The 19214-nt window shown below is 39.3% G+C and overlaps 2 protein-coding genes across 22 annotated transcripts in view; both read right to left on the bottom strand.

The window, feature by feature from the left end:
• Positions 1–19214, bottom strand: part of SORBS2 (sorbin and SH3 domain containing 2) — a 227551-nt gene that overhangs the window by 33431 nt on the left and 174906 nt on the right. For 7 of the 21 annotated variants that reach the window (XM_050792565.1, XM_050792566.1, XM_050792577.1 and 4 more), the window contains 4 exons: positions 15832–15888; positions 11070–11119; positions 7362–7549; positions 596–684 (listed from right to left, as the gene is read on the bottom strand). In XM_050792565.1, the coding sequence (XP_050648522.1) occupies positions 596–684; positions 7362–7549; positions 11070–11119; positions 15832–15888 (384 nt within the window). Of the gene's footprint in view, positions 1–595; positions 685–3444; positions 5023–7361; positions 7550–11069; positions 11120–15831; positions 15889–18836; positions 18921–19214 lie in introns of all 21 variants that reach the window. The other 14 variants (XM_050792570.1, XM_050792571.1, XM_050792572.1 and 11 more) reach the window with 5 other exon arrangements.
• Positions 1–19214, bottom strand: part of PDLIM3 (PDZ and LIM domain 3) — a 214851-nt gene that overhangs the window by 109897 nt on the left and 85740 nt on the right. The window lies entirely within an intron of this gene.

The raw sequence follows: 19214 nt of genomic DNA, 5'->3' as shown, positions 1-19214 counted from the left end.
TCCAGCTTTTCGTTTCCATCCAGCCCTCACGGCTCCAAGGCAGTTTGAGCAAGAGCTCTAGCCCCGGCTCAGGGCCCTGGACAGAGTTCAGTTGGTGGGTAGCTCCCAGGGGCAGTGTCCCGAGAACTGGGCTGGTTAAAAGCTTTTTTTAGGGATCCTCTCCAATAAAAGTAAGCCAGCAAAAATTATTTATGTAGGCTCTGTATTGACTTACAACACAGTTGACATCAGGCTTTCTCCTAGACCAGCGGGCCAAGAAATTATACAGAGGAAACCCATTCCCGCCACAAGGTGCCCTAACTCAGGACACTTTGAGGTCACAACGGTTAAGTTCATGGGCATCAGATCAAGACTTGGAGAGGCCTCATGGCCAAAACCGGACCACCACTAGGGAAGACCCAGAGCTAGGGTCAGGGCGCGGACTGCTTTGAGGGTCAGAGTTGCTATGCTCGGACTCCAAGGAAAATTGTTTCTAGTTTCTCAGTATTTTCATGTTTTCTGTCGAGTTCTTTACTGGTTTGGGATAATTTTTGGCTGACAAGTGCCCTATCAAGTCGGTTGCTGTAAAAGACTCCAATGCTATTAAATTAACTACCTCTTTTTCTGGAGTTCCTCTTCTTTCCCTTGGTGTACTTCTCCCTGTGTCAGTCAAAGTGGATGAGTAACTTCTAGGGGACTCACGGCCTATTGGAAAGAACAGGGCCAGTCGCGGTGAGTACCCACTTAATTAGAAGCCAACTTGTTCCGTTTTCCCTGGTGGCAACTATTTTTTCCCCAAATTTGGAGAGACACCATTGTCGAACACGTGGGTATAAAACTCATAGGTCATTACAAAATTGTGAAATAAGACACAAAACAAGAGCATTTCAAAAGGAAAAATATCTGAGGTTGCAGAAGTATTATAATTGTCTATATAAATATAATAGCTACATTGCTGATTAATTATATTGCCACGCTCACTACAGACAATTTATAATTAGAGGGATTTTTCATATAAAAATTTTTCAAAACTTTCTGTTTCTATGCCTTTGCCTCTAATTTATAATTACTATTATAAGACTTATAGTGGATGGAGAATTTGAAAACAGCAACAAATTGTAGAGAAAGAAACATTTTGTGGAATAATTTAAGACAGTAGTAATGAAAAAAAAGAGATAAAACCAAAGAAAACATGAGGATGACAAGAGTGTGGATGAACATTCTCCTTTCACCTTACTCTCCCCTCTTCTCTCTTACTCTGTTTTTAAATACTTATTGAATCTTAAGATGCCATACTGTTTATCTACGGCCTTCTTTTGTGCCCAGATGATAAACACCTTATCAGAAAGCAAAGAAACAGAGATATTGTTTCTTCTTACTGCAAGCAAAAAAGGGATAAACAGAAAGCATCATGTCAGTTGCCAAATTGCTTATGAAATATTGAATTCATTTTGTTTATCTTAAAGCAAAGCACAAATAATCACATTACAAAATTATGATTGCATGTAGTTCTTAGTAGTATCTTATACCTTTTGCATTTACGTGACTTACATATGGAGATGTAAGTAGACATTAAAACTATTCCAGCAGTCTATGTCATAGAATTTTATCAGTATAACTGGGTCAATATTTGTCAATTCTTTCTTTTATCCCTTTAATAAATCTAGTTATCCAGACTGACAAGCAGCATTAAAAATAAAATTTATTGTATCCATCTATGAAGGAATTTAAAGTGCTGATTCATAATAAGAAAACATTGTTTTAGGGTTTTGACTACTTTGATGATATAAATTCTAAGTTAATATACTTTTATGATCAGAGGGCCTGATAATGATCACAAATTTTAAATTCCTTTTTCTACCCCATGGAATATAAGCTATTTTTCACTTGAGTGAAACACAATTGGAAAGTAAATATTTTATTAAAAAACAAAATACTTTTAAATGCATTTCAAAGCCCTTTCAAGTCATGTTTCAAAAATGTGCTCTTATCTGCACATAAAATGGAGAGGTGATTATATTAGGATATTAAAAACCTGGAGAAGGTAGCTAATTTATTAAAAAATTGGATCCTGACACATTTCAATTAGTGAAAATTTTCGATTGTAGAAATTGATTTTTAAAACTCTAATTGATGATTTTGAAGCATGTTGCTTCAGTCTAAGGGTAAGCAAAGATAAATATAAGTATATAGTACAGCATCAGTGAAAGCAAAGAAGATAAATACTAAGTAGATTTGTGCAAGTTGATTAACGATCGAGCCATATTTGACACTAATACGAACTGTGAATTGTGTCTTTCTTTGTCTGAGATTATATTTTATACTATAAATTCTGAATTATTAGGAGTTTGAATCCCTTTTCTGTTACCTACTCTCTGCGTGACCTCAGACAAATTTCTTATCCTCTCCAGGCCCAACTTCGAGAATTGAAAATGGCTCTTAAAACAACACCCGTTTCCTAGGCCTAGGCCAGTTTTGATTAGATAATATATATAAAGCACTCTGTAGTGTCTGGTGTATAGAAGTTTCTCTGTTGACCAACTTTCAGCCCAGAATGTTCATTCCAGCCTCTTAAAATTTACGTAGTGAACAGATGCGCTCTAAGAATTAACAAAAAGAATTGGTCACAAATATTAAAACACTCTGGGCTATGAGTTATATAAATCTCAAAAATAGTCCTCTGCCTTTCAACTGCTGTTTATTCTTGTGTTGCCACTTCAAAGTTATCTATGAAAACAGAGTTTAGAATCACTTTTAGCCTGAATAACGTAATTCAAATTTCAATACAGGACTGTTTTAGCAGAAAGAGAAAGTGAATGAATTAAGTAATGGAAAAGAGAAAATGAATACACTAAATGGTGGAAATGGGACTTTTATATATACAGCTTAAAGATACATTCACAAAAATTTTATCACAATTGTGTCCTTGAAATAGAGAAAGCTATTAAGCAAGTCCTAATTTCTTTGTGTCCATCAATTACTGATCACATCGTTCAGTTTTGCTTCTTGAATGTTTTGATATAGTATCTTCTATATAGAATGTGAGCAAATTATTTATGAACAGAATGAATATAAAGTTTTAAAGTTAATATACACATTTTTAAAAGGCTATTTGTGGAACTATAGGTTTTGATTCATGTCACAACGTAATTTATCATCTCAGTGTGAGTAATGGTTGCTTCAACCCTAATCCTGAGCTACACAATGGCCTTCCCTCTCGTTTTTGAAAGAGTAAATTTTTGTGAATTGATGATCACTTTAAGCCACACATCAAGTCCAAATATCACATGGGCAAATGAGCAATATTCAGTAACGCATATTTGCACAACAAGTTTTTGCTTCACAACACATAACGACGCCAAATGGTCTCCCAGCTTGGGAGTGATGAGATGTTGGAATGGACAATGAAAGAGCTGGAGGGTGGGTGTCTGAACCACAAGGAAAAAGAAAGAAAAGCTCATCCACCTTGGAGTGCACCGCCACGGTCTTGGTGGTGGTAGTTGTTGGCTGTGTCCACGTCTTGGAAAGAGGCACTGTGAGGCATTCTCCCGCAATCATTCTGGTAGGGTGGACAATGAATAGCACCATCTTGAGGCAGTGGGTGGAGAGGCTGGTGCAGGGGGCTCCTCCTCAGTGCCCTCAGGGACGAGTTCCTCTCGGGAACATCTGGCAGCAGCTCACTGATGAGACGGTGCAAGATGCTGTTGTCTGGCAAGCTCCCCCTTTTCTTTTCAGCTTTAATTTGGTCACAGATGTCTTTAAGGGCAGAGTCCAGAGCCTCAAACACAGATGCTTTACAGGTTGCCTTTTCAGTCTGTTTCTTGGGGGCTGAATTTCTTTTCCTGCGGAAAGGCACAGGGCTGACTAGAAAAGCCAGTTTAGAAAGGCCAGGGTCCATTTCTTGCCTTCTGGGCTCCTCGGGGTTTTCGTGTCTGGCTCTTTCGTGTTTCAACATCGTGGTAAATCGAGTGTAGGAGGCCGGGCATCTGCCTTTGCAGGAGCTGATGAGGTGGCGGTGGTGGTGGTGGTGATGGTGGTGGTGGTGGTGGCTGGATCCATAAAAGCTCTCAGAGGATGTGAAGGAAAAGTGATCAAAGTCACTTTCACTGCAGAAGGATGACCCCTCTACGTGAATGTAGTCACTGTGGTCAGACACAACCCCATCCTGGTCACTGTCGGAAAACTCCACGTGAGCTCTGGGCTGCTCATCGCTGGTGACTTCAATGTGAATGGGCACCAGGGCGTTAGACGTGCAGCCTCGTTGGCCCTGAGACGGGTGTCCACTTTGATTTTCTTCCTCCAGCAAATACTCAATGGAGAATCGCCTCTTGGGACATAGGCCATTTTGTGGTGGTTCTAGGGTGACGGGAGATAGCATGTCATCCCCTAAATTGGGCATGGATTTGGACTTCTGAATCAGCTTTTCGAATTCGGAAATGCGCGTGGGCACCATGTCCCGGGGCACCTCCTCCGTGGAGGACTGGCTCCAGGCCTGCAGCAGGCCCTTGTGCTGCTGCTCGCTCTCGTACTGCAGTATCCTGGACTTCACGGAGCAGATCACCTCGGAATTCATCAGGTCCTTGCGGTTAATGCGGTGCATCTTCTTGTACATCTTTAGGAACCCCGGGGCGTTGTGGGCTGACCGGTGTCTGATCCTCGACCTGCCAGCGCTGCGAACCTCCTGGATGTAGGGCGACCCCCAGGCTCTGCGGCAGCTGTCTTTGGAGTCCTCGTCACACAACAGGGAGCCCATACTTTCTGACTTGATTTTCGGGTCCGGGAAGCTATCGCAGTCATCATTTAGGAGATCATCACAGCTCCGGGATTTCATTTTGGGAGAAACGGTTTCTTCTGTGCTGCTCCAGATTTCTGCGTTTTGCCGGGCCATTTGCCAGCCGTTCTTGAAACTGATGGCCCTTGGGGAGTCCCGAGGGACGTCTAAGTGCTGTCTGTAAGTGCTACAGTAATCTAACTCACTGGAGGGGTTGCCGTTGAGCCCTGAGTAACTGCAAAGGGATGGACACATTTTGCTATCATCCCCACCTTTTAATCCAGAGCAGCGTGGTAGAAGAGAGACATTTGGAGAAGTTAAAAGGTTCACAAAGAGAGGAGAGCATGTCAGTAAGCATCAGACAGCACAGCAAGGGGAAAGCAGTTAGTGTGTTTTAGTCTAGAGGCTGATTGTTAACGCATGGAGCATCAGCTCTAGAGAAAAAGGTCTAATTCTAAAGCGAGCTAATACTTTTTCAATGAATGTAGCTTTGCAGAGAGAGTTGGCAAAACTATGCCTAAGAAGTAACTGATGGAAGCAAATACGCCTACTTCTATTGCATAATTCATACACCTTTCTGACAATACTGTTTGCCAAAACACAATAGTGCCTCTTCAGCTGATAGCATGATCTGGTAGTAAAGGTTTAACAGTTAGTGCCAAAAGTGTTATACACTTAATCAATTTCATAGGGCTGGAATTTGAGTCTCATTTGATTCGTAATGATACATAGGTAGAGAGGGGTTTACACATTTACATCTAATTAATACTCTCATGACTATATAAAATAATTTTTTATGGGTTTTGGATTTTCAAAGCTATAAGGCAAAGTATTCTCCAAAATTGCAAAATCAAAATGCTGTGAACTATTGCTGCTAACGTTTTTCCAAGAAAAAAATAGCTAAAGCTCTTTAAACTAACTAATTTACCTCTTAAATTGCTCTACCTTTAACCTCTTATTAGGTACATAGTTCTCATAGGAAAACTGAATATAATGCAAAGCTTTCATCAGAGGCGCATATATCATGCTTTTTTTCTGGGAAGAGTTTTAAAAAAAATTTGCAATTTGATAATAGAGATGTACACTTGGATTCAATTTTGAATAGCTATGGAAATGTTCTTTTGTTTTGCTGAGTTAACTAATAAATGAGAAGCCAAATTATATCTAACAGGACATTTTCTTCTTAGAAATAAAATCTAACGGAGGAAAATGTCTCTATTCAATACGCATACCTTACAATGTTCTCTAAATTCTTTAAAAGTAGGTGAGCACATTAGGTAGATATGTACTGCCTGGGAAAGGAAGTTGATTTAACACTCCCTGTGATAAAACAAATATCTACATTTATCAGAATCCTTTTGACTTTTGGGTAGTATACAATAATAATGAGTCAATGGCATTGCATGACTTACTTGTTACCTTAAGATATTCGTTGGAATAAGTGAGTTGGATCTGAGAAGGCACCTCTGCTCCTCAGAGGAAAGGAGGATGGATGGAGCTTGTATGCCCTGAACCATCAGCTGATATCACAGCTTTATGAGGCCTTAAAAGGGCGAGGCCTCCACCTACTCAGAGTCCAATCATCACAACCAGAATATCTTTTGCACACAAATCAGCTATCACTTTTAACTATCATGTGGCAATGGTTTTAGTGAGTATAGTTGATAGGTGTAGCTGAATCGGTCTAGTTTTATAGAAACTTATGTTAGAGCTCAATTTCTTCACACATTTCAAAATCTCTTTCTCTTCTGTTTCGATCCTGAGATATTAGAAGAGATTGTGTGGTCCCATATTTGGTAGAGCCCTAGCTCCCTGTGGGTGCTGGTTCAATCCTTACTCTCCATCTCAGAAATATTCCTGTCCTCAAGGAAGACCACTAAATGGTCTTCCAGAAACCAGAGGGAGTGACTTACTCCTTTCAACAGTGAGCTCCCTACACCTGCAGTGAGGAGACAGGCCGCCCAGAAAAAAAGGCTTGGTGATTCCTGAATGACGTAATTATGGTCCGGGACCCATCAGTCCTGACTGTGAACTGCTGTGAATGGACCACTATGTGACCTGGCAGGATGTGGATGCTCCACTGTTCATATGAAGGTGGCCCAAAATATACAGCAAATGGCTAAAGAAATTAATAGGTCAGATTTTGTTTTTAAATCTAGAATTGAATAACTTTTTAAAACCTCCAAACCAATGTATATTTTAGGTAACAATTTCCTCTGTTGCTGCTTGTAATTTCTATCCTATAAATTTGACTGATTTGCTAGTTGCAGAAACATTAGAAAATTTTGACTATACCTCAATGTTTACAAATGACATCTTTTAGTAGCCTGATGATACATATTTGATACTTTGAATTTGTTTAGAAAGGGATCTATTTGGGGGGAAAAAAGCGTTAGCAGATGCTAGTCAGAGTTCTTGAAGCAACCTAAGTGGCTCGCCAGCTTGAGTCAGTCTGGGTGGGAAGAAAGCTATTGTTCTAAAACTGTATTTTATTCCAGACACTGTAGGTGGGAGCCGGCTCGTGCCACTATCACTGGGCCAGCTTTCACACAGTGCTCTAGGCTAAAATGTAAACTAGTAAATTGTTGTGTTTTCATTTACTATTGCTCACCTTTTGCTCTCGATGGGGAAGAAGGAGAAGAGCTAGTGAAAGACTTTGTAAGGGTGGTGCTTGATCCTGGGAGGTCCGCTCGGCCTGGGCTAGTCCTGCTCACACTTTGATCTCCCAAGCCCCGTGGTGGACCCACTGCAGGCTCGCTCTTCCTCCGCTTCCTGAAGTCACTGGCCATGCTTGCAGAACTGAAAGAAGGAATCAGATCTGTTTGACTGGCACTGGAGGAGGTTAAGGTGTGCACCAGAAAAACCAGTGGAACGTGCTAGTGACTCCTAAACTTCTATCCCCAAAACTGCATGGCTAGGAACCCATCCCTCGATGTTCAACATGATTTCTCTAGAAGGATCCTTTTAAAAATGAAAAGACTTTATTATTTATTTATTTTGAGATGACTTCTGGCTCCGTCACCCAGGCTGGAAGTGCAGTGGTGCAATCACAGCTCATTGCAACCCCAAACTCCTGGGCTCAAGGGATACTCCTGCCTCAACCTCCTGAGTAGCTGGGACCACAGGCGTGCGCCACCACATCTGGCTAATTATTTAAATTTTTATTTACATAGAGACAGAGTCTCACTATGTTGCCCAGGCTGGGTTGAGACAGAGTCTCAAACCCCTGAGCTCAAGTGATCCTCCATCCTCAGTCCCCTGAAGTGTTGGGATTACAGGCATGAACCACTGTGCCCGGCCGACTTAATTTTTTTAGAGCAGTTTTAGGCTTGCAGAAATGATGATTGGAAAGTGTAGAAAGTTTCTTTGTAGTCCCTTTCCTCTTGCACAGTTTCCCTTATCATTTACATATTCTTTTAGTGGGGTACATTGTTACAATTGATGGATCTACCTTGATGCATCTTCACCCCAAGTCCATAGCTTACATTTGAGTTCATGTTTTATCTTAAACATTTTATGGGTTTTGAGAAATGTATAATGATGTGTGTCTATCACTAATGTGTCAATCATATAAAATAGTTTTACTGCCATAAAAAGTTTCTGTTCTCCAGCTTTTCATCCCTCCCTTCCTCCCGCTCATCCTGGCACCCATTGATCTTTCCACGGCCTCCACAGTTTTGCCTTTTCACCATGCCCAGTTGATATCATGCAGGATGTGGCCTCTCGGATTGGCTTCCTTCACTCAGTAATATACTTTTAAGGTTTCTCCATGTGCTTTTTGTCACTTGATAGCTCATTTCTTTGCATTGCTGAGCCACATTCTATTCCACAGATGTGCTAGAGTTTATTTATCCATTCACCTATTGAAGAACATCTTGGTTGCTTCCAAGTTCTAGCAATTATAAATAACGCTCCTGAGAAAGCCACCTGCTGGTTTCTGTGTGAACGTAAGTTTTTAAACATCTTTGAGGTCAAAATTCTCCTATAGTGAAATATGTTGTGATTGAGAATTCAGTGCTGTAATTTGTATCTTATATCTTTTCTCTATAAAGCAGAGTTCCAATAACATGAATATACCCAGAGTAGCATACCAAATACAGGAAAGAACTGAAAAAAAAAAAAAAAAAAAAAAAGGCATCAAGAGAGGCAAATTTCTCTCACCTCAAGGGTTGCCTGCAGCTTGTCCTATCATCTTAGCTCTAGAAGATGTTGTATTGGAATTCCAACATTTTCTATTTAAATAATGAATGAAGGCTGAGCATTATGGTTCATGTCTGTAATCAAGTACTTTGGGAGGTCAAGGCTGGAGGATGGCTCAAGGTCAGGAGTTTGAGACCAGCCTGGACAACTAGTGAGACCCTGTCTCTACAGAAAAGAAAAGTTAGCCAGTTGTGCCATGTGCCTGTAGTTCCAGCTATTCAGGAGGCTAAGATGGGAGGATAGCTTGACCCCAGGAGTTTGAGGCTGCAGTGAGCCATGATTGCACCACTGCACTCCAGCTTGGGCAACAGAGCAAGACCCTGTCTCATCCGTCAATCAATCAACGAGTATCAGTTACCTGGTCAGCAAATTAACTATTAAAGATTCCTTCCTCTCATTTGCATAAAATACTGTCAATAGTCTAGACTAGCAGGGAGTTTGTGTCACGGTTTTGAGAGTACAGTACATTTAAGACAAACGTTAATGAATGAAGCCACACATGGCACAGCATACTGTGCGTGAAATCCCTGGATTCTTAGACAAGAATTGTGTAGACAACAGTGGTCACAGCAACAGCAGCAATCCCAGCTCCCAGGGAGCCCAGCAGAATGCTATGTGCTTTATTTACGTTTTTGTCTTATTTAGCCCACACAGCAAACCTATGAGATATGTGCTGTTATCTCAGTGTTACAAATGGTAAAGCCAATACATGTGCCTGGGATGTACGGAAGCCGAGAGGCAGACCTCAGAACTGGTTCCTCCTCTTCTGAAGAGGATGCTGCATCTCCTAGACCTGTTTTTGCTGTGATTGTCCTGTCATGTGAGGGTCTGTGTGTCTTTATGGCAATCTTTAGATTAGATTAAAACTCTAAAATTCAAATGTTTTAGGTGCATAGATAGAGGCACAAGATAAAAAGGAGGGTTCGAGAGTTCCTTTCTCAGGGATGTTATTGTAGTTGGTTGGCACTCAGAAACCCAATTTACGATTGACCCAATTCACAAAGAAATCTACATAGAAGGGTAAATTAATGCTACTACATAAATATTTGTTATTGATGTTACAATAGGGCTGGGAGTTTGTATTATTCAATATTGCCATTGAACTATGTCTGAGTATGTCTGAATTTTGTGGTTTTTTTTTTTTTTTTTTTGAGACTGAGTCTTTCTGTGTCCCGAGGCTGGAGTGCAGTGGTGAGATCTCAACTCACTGAAACCTCTGCCTCCCCAGCTCAAGCGATTCTTCTGCCTCAGCCTCCCGAGTAGCTGGGACTATAGGCGCCCGCCACCATGTCCAGCTAATTTTTGTAGTTTTAGTACTGATGGAGTTTCACCCTGTTGGCCAAGATGGTCTCGATTTCTTGACCTCGTGATCTGCCCGCCTCGGCCTCCCAAGTGCTGGGATTACAGGCATGAGCCATCGTGCCTGGCCATGAATTTTGTAATATTTTAAAGAAAGTGTGATATTTAAAGCTAAGAGAACTTACCTCAGGCAAACTCTGAGGGAAGTTAGGCCTAGTGGTGACAACTTATCTTGCCTCAATTTCTTTTTTTTTCTCTCTCCTTGCCAACTGTGTAAACTCGGTAAGTTACTGAGCCTAGGTGTCACCTTCCTCAGAGATAAAGTGGGGACACTAGTATTTAACCATAGTGTTGTCTTAGGATTGAATATGTTTTGTTCTTATGCCTCATTTATTGGTAGTATTAATAAAAGCATTTCTGATTTGTGTGGTCAGAGTATAATCAACAAATATGCGTAAAACAATTTTTAATCTATAATTTTTTTCAAACATATTATTATAAGGGCCACTTAACAACATTGAAAATTAGTTACTTACAATTCCCATCTAAAGAAAAGAAAACTGGGTATAGGGGAGTAAGGGAAGAGAAGGATATCTCGGTCTATAAAGGAATTTATAATTAGTTCATTAATTTTTTGGAAATTCTTGAAATGATCATATAAAATGATGCTGAAACAAAATAAAACAACTTCATGAGGCATGGTACTTCAAATAAAAATGAGTGATACATAATACTCATTACTACTTCACTGAATAATTTTATTGTTGAAAAAGAAACCACTGGTATAGAATATTCTGCTACAACATAATGAGATTCTTACCTCATGGGTCTTTCCAGGCTTCTGTCTATAGACGACTGATACAAGGAGGCCTGTTAAGATAGAATAACAGTCCCATGAAAAATTTTACCGTGGCAGAATTTTGTTCACTTTTCAACATTAAATTAGGTATCCTAAAAAGAATATTATAAAAATTGAGGTTGAAAGTACCATTCATTATGACTGTAAAAATGTCTTCCCAAAGGGACATCATGCAACCTGATTTCTACTTTGGACCTATCTGCTTTCTTTTCTGATATAATGCACTGCAGTTCTCTGTGTAGCTCAAATTATCCGCAACCCAAGCATTGCATGGGGAAATTAATAATATTTTCTCAGGAACACTGAAATAAGAGCTAAAGTTATTCTACAACCTCAACTTCAGAATCTTACCTGTTGACTGTAAATAGAAATTTCCTATAGAAAGGAATGGTTTGATGTTTAAAAAAATTTGCAGCCATCATTCAATCCTTATTTTAAAGTCTTTGTTATTGTTGTTATGAAGTATTGTCTTCAAAATGTAACACATAAACAGAACTTAAGACAGCATTCATCTGTCAACATAGACACGACATTTAAATAAAACCCACGGAGTTTGACTTGAAGAAACTAAAGTACCTGGTACTTCAATCAGGTAAACAGTCACACTTTTACAATTCAGCGAGTTCAGGGTTAGTTTAAAATAAATGAGCTAAAGAATCAAAATATGACTTTTTAAAAGTGCACTTTAAAATTTTTCCTTCATTCTGAATAATACACTGAAATAGATAGTAAGCAAAACTGATAATATTAATTTTTTATTTTCCGTGGCATCTACTGGGATAATTGCTAAAATATCTAAAAGGCAAGAGAGGACACTGAGCTATCAAGTGTTTGAGGTGACACTGTGGTATGATGTCCATAAAGTATAGGGAGATGGCTGGGCGTGGTGGCTCATGCCTGTAATCCCAGCACTTTGGGAGGCCAATGCGGGTGGATCTGTGGTCAGGAGTTCAAGACCAGCCTGACCAACATGGTGAAACCCTGTCTCTACTAAATACAAAAAGTGAGCCAGCTGTGGTGACACATTCCTGTAATCCCAGCTACTCAGGAGGCAGCGGCAAGAGAATTGCTTGAATCCGGGAGGCGGAGGTTACAGTGAGTCGAGATCGCGCCACTGCACTCCAGCCTGGGCAATGAGAGTGAAACCCCGTCTCAAAGAAAACAAAAACAAAAGCAAAAAACAAAACAAAACAAAAGTATAAAGAAAGTATAGGGAGATGTATGCCAAGTATAGATAGTTTTGGCTTTGGTCATGTTTGATGATTAATTCATCACAGATAAAATTTGGTTTGCTGAAGAACTGGAATTCTAGTTTAAAAACATTTGTCTATGAAAGCTTAAAAATGTCAGCCAGAAAGGCAAGATTTGACAAATGTTGTCTTAAGTTGCTATCATCTAGAAACATTTTATCAAGTACTAAAAATCTACTTAGTGGAAATCAAATCTCACTTTACAAACTATTTCTATAACTCAGTTTTCTATTAATTGGTAAATTAGCACCAATTAATCAATTAAAACATTAGTGTATAGTTTTGCAATTCTGTATGAATATCAGTCTTACAAGGTCCCTTTTGCATAACTTATGCTTCTATTAACTAATATTTTAATTTAATTCTATCTTACTAAATGAAAATGGAATCTTGCCTAGAAACAAAAGCATCTCTGCATGAGAATATTCCCATCCTCCTTTCAGACAGAAAAAGTGGATTCTAATATTTTTAGTTCCTAGAAAATATTTAGATTCCTAGGTTCTCAACAAATATAAAATTAGGAGAAAAGTTTGGTTTGCCAGTCTGATATGTTTACATGGTTATTTTAATTTGCTGAGCTCTGAATCAGACACTGGGAAGGTAGAAAAATAGATACTAAATATGAAAGAAAGCAAACAAGTAAAAAAATAAAATCAGATAGTTGTATTACCATTAGGAAATATTAGTTCTACTTGTTTGTACAAGAGCAACACCAACTAGCCTGAGAGCATTGGCGTCTGTGCAGAGCATGGTTTTCAAGGGACACACTTACACACAGCTAATGAGCAAAAAGTGTCAAGTTCAGAACACTCTGAGAACACCCTGACCCTGATCAGAAAACTTGAACTGTCAACTTATAATGAGCCTAAACAACATTGTAATGTGAAATAAAACGTAGTATAAGAACTCATTGTGTTTCAGAGTTAGGCTAAGAAACTACCATTTCTCCTTGTACTAGTTTTTACATTCAAAATAAACTAAAACCAGTTTTGTGGTTTCATGTACACTCAGAGAAAGTTCAGTATTAAATTATAAGACAACGGTAAAAAATCTAGATTGATGACTGAGAGAAAAACTTGTACAATAATTGTAAGAAGGGTACTCATCCCAAAACGAAAATTGTCTCCAGAAAAGAGGTTACAAATTTTACCAATTATGATCTACTGAGTATTTACATATTACCATTATTTTAACACACTTAGAAGGTCAATTTGGAGAAGTACAGATACTGAATCACTCTTTCTGTTAAGTAACTATTAGATTAAATTTTGCTTAAATATCTGTAACTGTTCTTCATTAATGCCAGTTTTCCAGTTATGGATTAAAAACTATGTTATTCATGGTAATATACCAGGCAGTTGATAAATGGTAGCTAAGGTAATGTCTAATCAATTACATTTTTTAACCAGCAATGTTTAATAACAAAAGGTTATTAAAAATCCAGAACCTTAAGAGAATATATTTTCTTACATTCTGAAAAACTATAATGTGAAATTAATAACATAGTTAACATATGCTATTAGAATCATACAACACTCCCTCTCAATCCCAGAGATAACTGGCAAATAGGTCAACTACTGGAAAAGTGCTTTTTGTGTGTTTTTTTTTTGCCACTACCATCACATGATAGAATGCAGAGAATTAAGTTTCTACTATTTCTATGCCCAAGAATTATTGTGTAATATTAATTATCAGAACTCTTTTCAAAGAAATTCAATAGTTAACAAGAAATAATATTAAGTAAGTAATTTGTTTTTAAAAGATTTATCCTCTAAATATATATCTTGGAAGTGCTGAAAAGTGTGATATACAGGAAATAGCACTGAAATGAAGGTTAAGAGATATATATATGTTTTTCCGCCACTATCTTACCATGTGATTTTGGACTTACTTCTTAAAATTATTGCACTCTAATTTTTTTTTAACTGAAAAATGAGTGAGTTGGACATGATGCACTCTAAATTCCATTTCAGTTATCTATGAACCTACCTTAAAAACACCCTAGAAATATCTGATAAAAATATCCGACCACATTGAATTTCAAAATAAATTCTTGGGTTGCTCATATATTGAAATGAGACTCTTTCTGCAGATATTAAGGTAACATAACATACAGAATATAACCCCTTGTTTTATTTGATTTTCTTCAGATTACATGCCTGCCTGCCTGGCTATAAAATGTAAGCCTTTAGAAATGGCTGAATTAAATAACCCAGAATGTTCCTGATTACTCTATTTTACTTTTTATTTAATATATAAATATTTTGATCACTTCTCAGTTTTAACACACACTCTGATGTTTACCACAGCGTAAATAATTTGAAATTACAAATTGAGACTCTAGAAATTTGCATATTTCCTTGAGACTCTATACCTGCAATTCCAGTGGTCACCACTATGTGTCAGTAGTACCTCCTACAACATAAATGTTCTACTAGTTTTGTTTTTCAGTTGCACATATTTAAGACTTTTAATGAAAATAAGATATTTATTGTGTTATAGTATTCACTTAAGACCACAGAGCAACTACTGTGCAAAAACCAGTTTATTTACTTTGTTCCCATGCTAGTTGCTTCTAAGAGTTCCTTGCAAGGAGGCTTTTATATAGCTGATGGCTACCAAAACAGTGCCATTTCTGCTTATGTCTTCTAATGAGTCATTTGTCTACTTCCTAAAGTAATTTTCTGCTTTTCTTCGCAGACAGCAGGGTAACAAGCTTTTGACTCTGGATCATTTCTGCCTATTTCATGCTCTTTTTCAAATAAAACTCTGATTCAAATAAAAATGTACATTGGCTGCCATACATTTTTCACCTAGTTGAAATAGGCTCTTAAGTAGAGATTGCAAATGCATTTCATTTTATATGCCAGTGATAATTTCTTATAGTGGCTTCCTGGATCACAGTGTTGAGAAGGAGTAATAATGTCTGTCATGGGTATGAAACTGGGAAGTTGTGATACACAATTTCCAGGTATTTGCCAGCCCTATTCTTGTCTGATAATACAATCTATAAGTTGTATTTAGGAAAATGAAAGAATAACAATAAATTTTAGAAATATGTGGGACATAGGCATCTGATTATCCACACTCCAAGCATTATAATAGAATGGTTCTAAGAAGCCTTCTAGTAGTAGTTTACTCTGTCTAATAAAAACAGGTGCTTAATATATGCACTAAGACTAATACTTTTGATTTTTTATTTTCACACTGCTGAATACCAGAACTACATAGGATAGTATAAGTAGCAGTTGTGGTTGGAATGATTCTTCACCCAGAGTCCAGGTATAGCCAACAACTCTGGTATAATTAATGTCCAGGCAATGATACTGGATGCAACATAATGATGCAAAGATAGATTGTTTTTTTCAAAAATAGCTTAGACATTACAGAGAATTGTAAAACACAGATGTGCAGAATCACAGTCACAGCCTCTAAAGGAGATATCTGAAAAAGAGAGAATAACGTGTTTTTACCTCATTGAAAACACCAGAAGAATGATCTTGAACATAGTCCAGAGGCTTTTTAGGAGGCTGGGTGTAGATGCACCATAGAAGCAGAAGTGTAGGGATGGAATGGAGGAGAGTCAATGGCAGCAAGGAATGAACATGTGGAAAAGGTGACAACAGTTAGAAATTGAGTGTTGACAGCACCAGCTACACAAACAGAATGACATGAATGGAGCAAAATAGGGGCAGCTGGGAGGAAGTGTGCAACGTTTGCAAATATTCTCAAGCACTGGGAAAATTCGCTAGTGTTCAATTAGTATATTTATAAACTCATTTTGTCAAATTTAATTAGCACTCCTAGTCTCTGGCCACAGAGGAATGCAAGGTATATTAAAGAAACATTAAAGGAGCAAGTGGATAGCATGCTGGTGAGTTTCCATGTGTGGCTGAAAATGATTATGGAAAATGCTGATAATTTAGGCTCAGTACAGAATAGTCCCTATAAGCTTTCTTTTTTAAATTTTTTATTTTATTTTATTTTTTTGAGACAGGGTTTCACTCTGTCACCCAGGCTGAAGTGTAGTGGCACCGTCTCAGCTCACTGTAACCTCTGCCACCTGGGTTCAAGTGATTCTCCCACCTCAGCCTCCTGAGTAGCTGGGATTACAGGTGTGCGCCACCACGCCCAGCTAATTTTTGTATTTTTAGTAGAGAAGGGGTTTCACCATGTTGGCCAGGCTGGTCTCAAACTCCTGACCTCAAGTGATCCTCCTGCCTCAGCCTCCCAAAGTGCTGGGATTACAGGTGTGAGCCACCACGCCTGGCCGTCCATATAAACTTTCTAACCAACAGCAACAATACATATAAAATAAAGCTACAGAATGTTTTTCCTTGAAATAAAATACATTTACGTTCACACTAAGATACAAATGAGAAAAAGTGAGAGAAAACATTCCTCCTATGAGATAATAATGTAGGAAAAGTTCATTGGTTTGTATTCATTTACAGTCACTTTTGATTCAGTTCAATAAGCTACCTTGAGTCGAACCAAGTCTCCTTTGCAGTTTAATGGACAGAAGAGACCACCATCACCAATCAGTAAGCCATATATGGTCAATATACAAGTATATAAATCAGCATATGATATAGAAATGGTTATATCTTGTTTTCTAAAAAACCATCAGTGTAACTGGTATGTTATTTAAGAGTCTAAAATGCATAAAAACATGTGTAACTGACACACATCAAATGCACTGCTGTTGGTGGATACAGTTCCTAATCAGGGAAGTTGTTAGCTGAACCTTGAGTTGACTCTTTTTTCTTTTTTTTTTGAGATGGAGTCTTGCTCTGTCACCCAGGCTAGAGTGTAGTGGCGAGATCTTGGCTCACTGCAAGCTCTGCCTCCCAGGTTCACACCATTCTCCTGCCTCAGCCTCCCGAGTAGCTGGGACTACAGGCACCTGCCACCATGCCTGGCTAATTTTTTGTATTTTTAGTAGAGACGGGGTTTCACCGTGTTAGCCAGGATGGTCTCAATCTCCTGACCTCGTGATCTGCCCGCCTTGGCCTCCCAAAGTGTTGGGATTACAGGCGTGAGCCACCACGCCTGGCCGACTCTTTTTTTATTTGAGACGGAGTTTCACTCTGTCACCCAGGCTGGAATGCAGTGGTGCAATGTCAGCTCACTGCAACCTCTGCCTTGGTTCAAGTGATTCTCCTGCCTCAGTCTCCCAAGTAGCTGGGACTACAGGCACCCGCCACCACAGCCAACTAATTTTTGTATTTTTAGTAGAGACAGGGGTTTCACCATGTTAGCCAGGATGGTCTCGATCTCCTGACTTCATGATCTGCCCGCCTTGGCCTCCCAAGGTGCTGGGATTATAGGCGTGAGCCACCGCACCTGGCCTCGTGTTGACTTCTTACCCCCAAAAGACTAAGCAATAAGGCCCAGCCTCGGGGCTTCCTCTGGTGGGAGTCTGGGGATTAGAGAAGTTGTGATGCCTTTCACTGGCAAGCCTGGAAATCAAGATCCACAGGGCTTCCTGAGTTTTTTCTTTCCTTATATCCCTAGTGGGAAACTAGGTACAGTCATGTGTTGCATAACGACGTTTCCGTCAACGATGCACCCTGTAGATGACGGAGGTCCCATGGGATTGTAAGACTGTATTTTTACCTTTTCTATGTTTAGATTTTCTTAGGTACACAAATACCTACCACTGCATTACAGTTGCCCACAGTATGGAGTGCAGTAACCTGCTGTACAGGTTTGTAGCCCAGGAGCAATGGGCCACACCACACAGCCTAGGAGTGTAGCAGGCTGCAGCATCTGGGTTTGTGTAAGTACTCTACGATGTTCGCACAATGGCAGGTTCACCTGATGACACATTTCTCAGAACCGGTCTGCATCCTTAAGCAACACGTGACTGTATTTTATAGTGGGATTACTCTGGCAGTATATTATACTGAAAACTGCCCAGAGAGTTTCATTTTTCTTTAACAGCCTCTGCGTTTAACTTCTTACTCTGCCATTTGCTATTTGGGGCACATTACTTAACCCCTCCAGTCCGCATTTTCTTCTTATTGGCGGGACATCAGGAGGCCTCGAGGAGATAGTGAAGACAGAACTCCGCGCTCTCCAGGTGCCTGACGTTTGCTCAGCAAACAGGCCTCTCAACGTCAAGGTGCCCTTCTGCTTGAACTAGACCAAAGAGACTGTAAACAAATACAAATCTTCTATAAAGTTGTAATAATTGCCTGAATATTTCAGCACAGAAACTACCTCAACATTTTGAACTTGCAATGAATTAGATATAAAGACCTAATGAATGACTACAAACCATATAGGAAATGTCTGAACACATTTAACCATTTGGTACAGAAATGAACCTAGACTACGCTGTACCAAATTTGTGTATACGTTGTGCATTCGGCCTTCGTTCTCTGAATGACACCCACGTCTCCTGATAATGGTATTTTAGAAATCAAACAGCATACGCCTAGTTTTCTTACATTAATAGTCTAGCCTCACTTACCGGGCGTCCAAACTCCAGTTCTGAAAAGAATTTATACCAGGGCTCATTTTCTAAATCTATGTCATCTGGATTTATGCGATCAGTCTAGAGCAGATGTGAAGGAAAAGGGAAGGAAAAGGCACACTGAGCAAAGTGAGGGAAACGCTGTGTGGCACGAAAAAACACGCGCGCATTCACACGCAAACATGCATCACCTCTCACCCCACGAACCTCAGCAGGAGAGAACGGAGGAAGTAAAGTAAAACAAGTAACATGAGGATGTGAAGGCGAGCTCCATGGCAGTGGGCCCCTAGTTCTTTCCTCTGTCCATCGTTTCTAATTGGCATAAGTGGTGGACAACTCTTGCTCGAGTTGATCCACTTATGCCTGAGGCATGAG

The sequence above is a fragment of the Macaca thibetana genome, chromosome 5 (genome assembly GCF_024542745.1).
Source record: "Macaca thibetana thibetana isolate TM-01 chromosome 5, ASM2454274v1, whole genome shotgun sequence".
Classification (NCBI taxonomy): Eukaryota; Metazoa; Chordata; class Mammalia; order Primates; family Cercopithecidae; genus Macaca; species Macaca thibetana.
The sequence above is the reverse complement of the archived record's forward strand: the minus strand, read 5'-3'. Positions and strand labels throughout refer to the sequence as shown.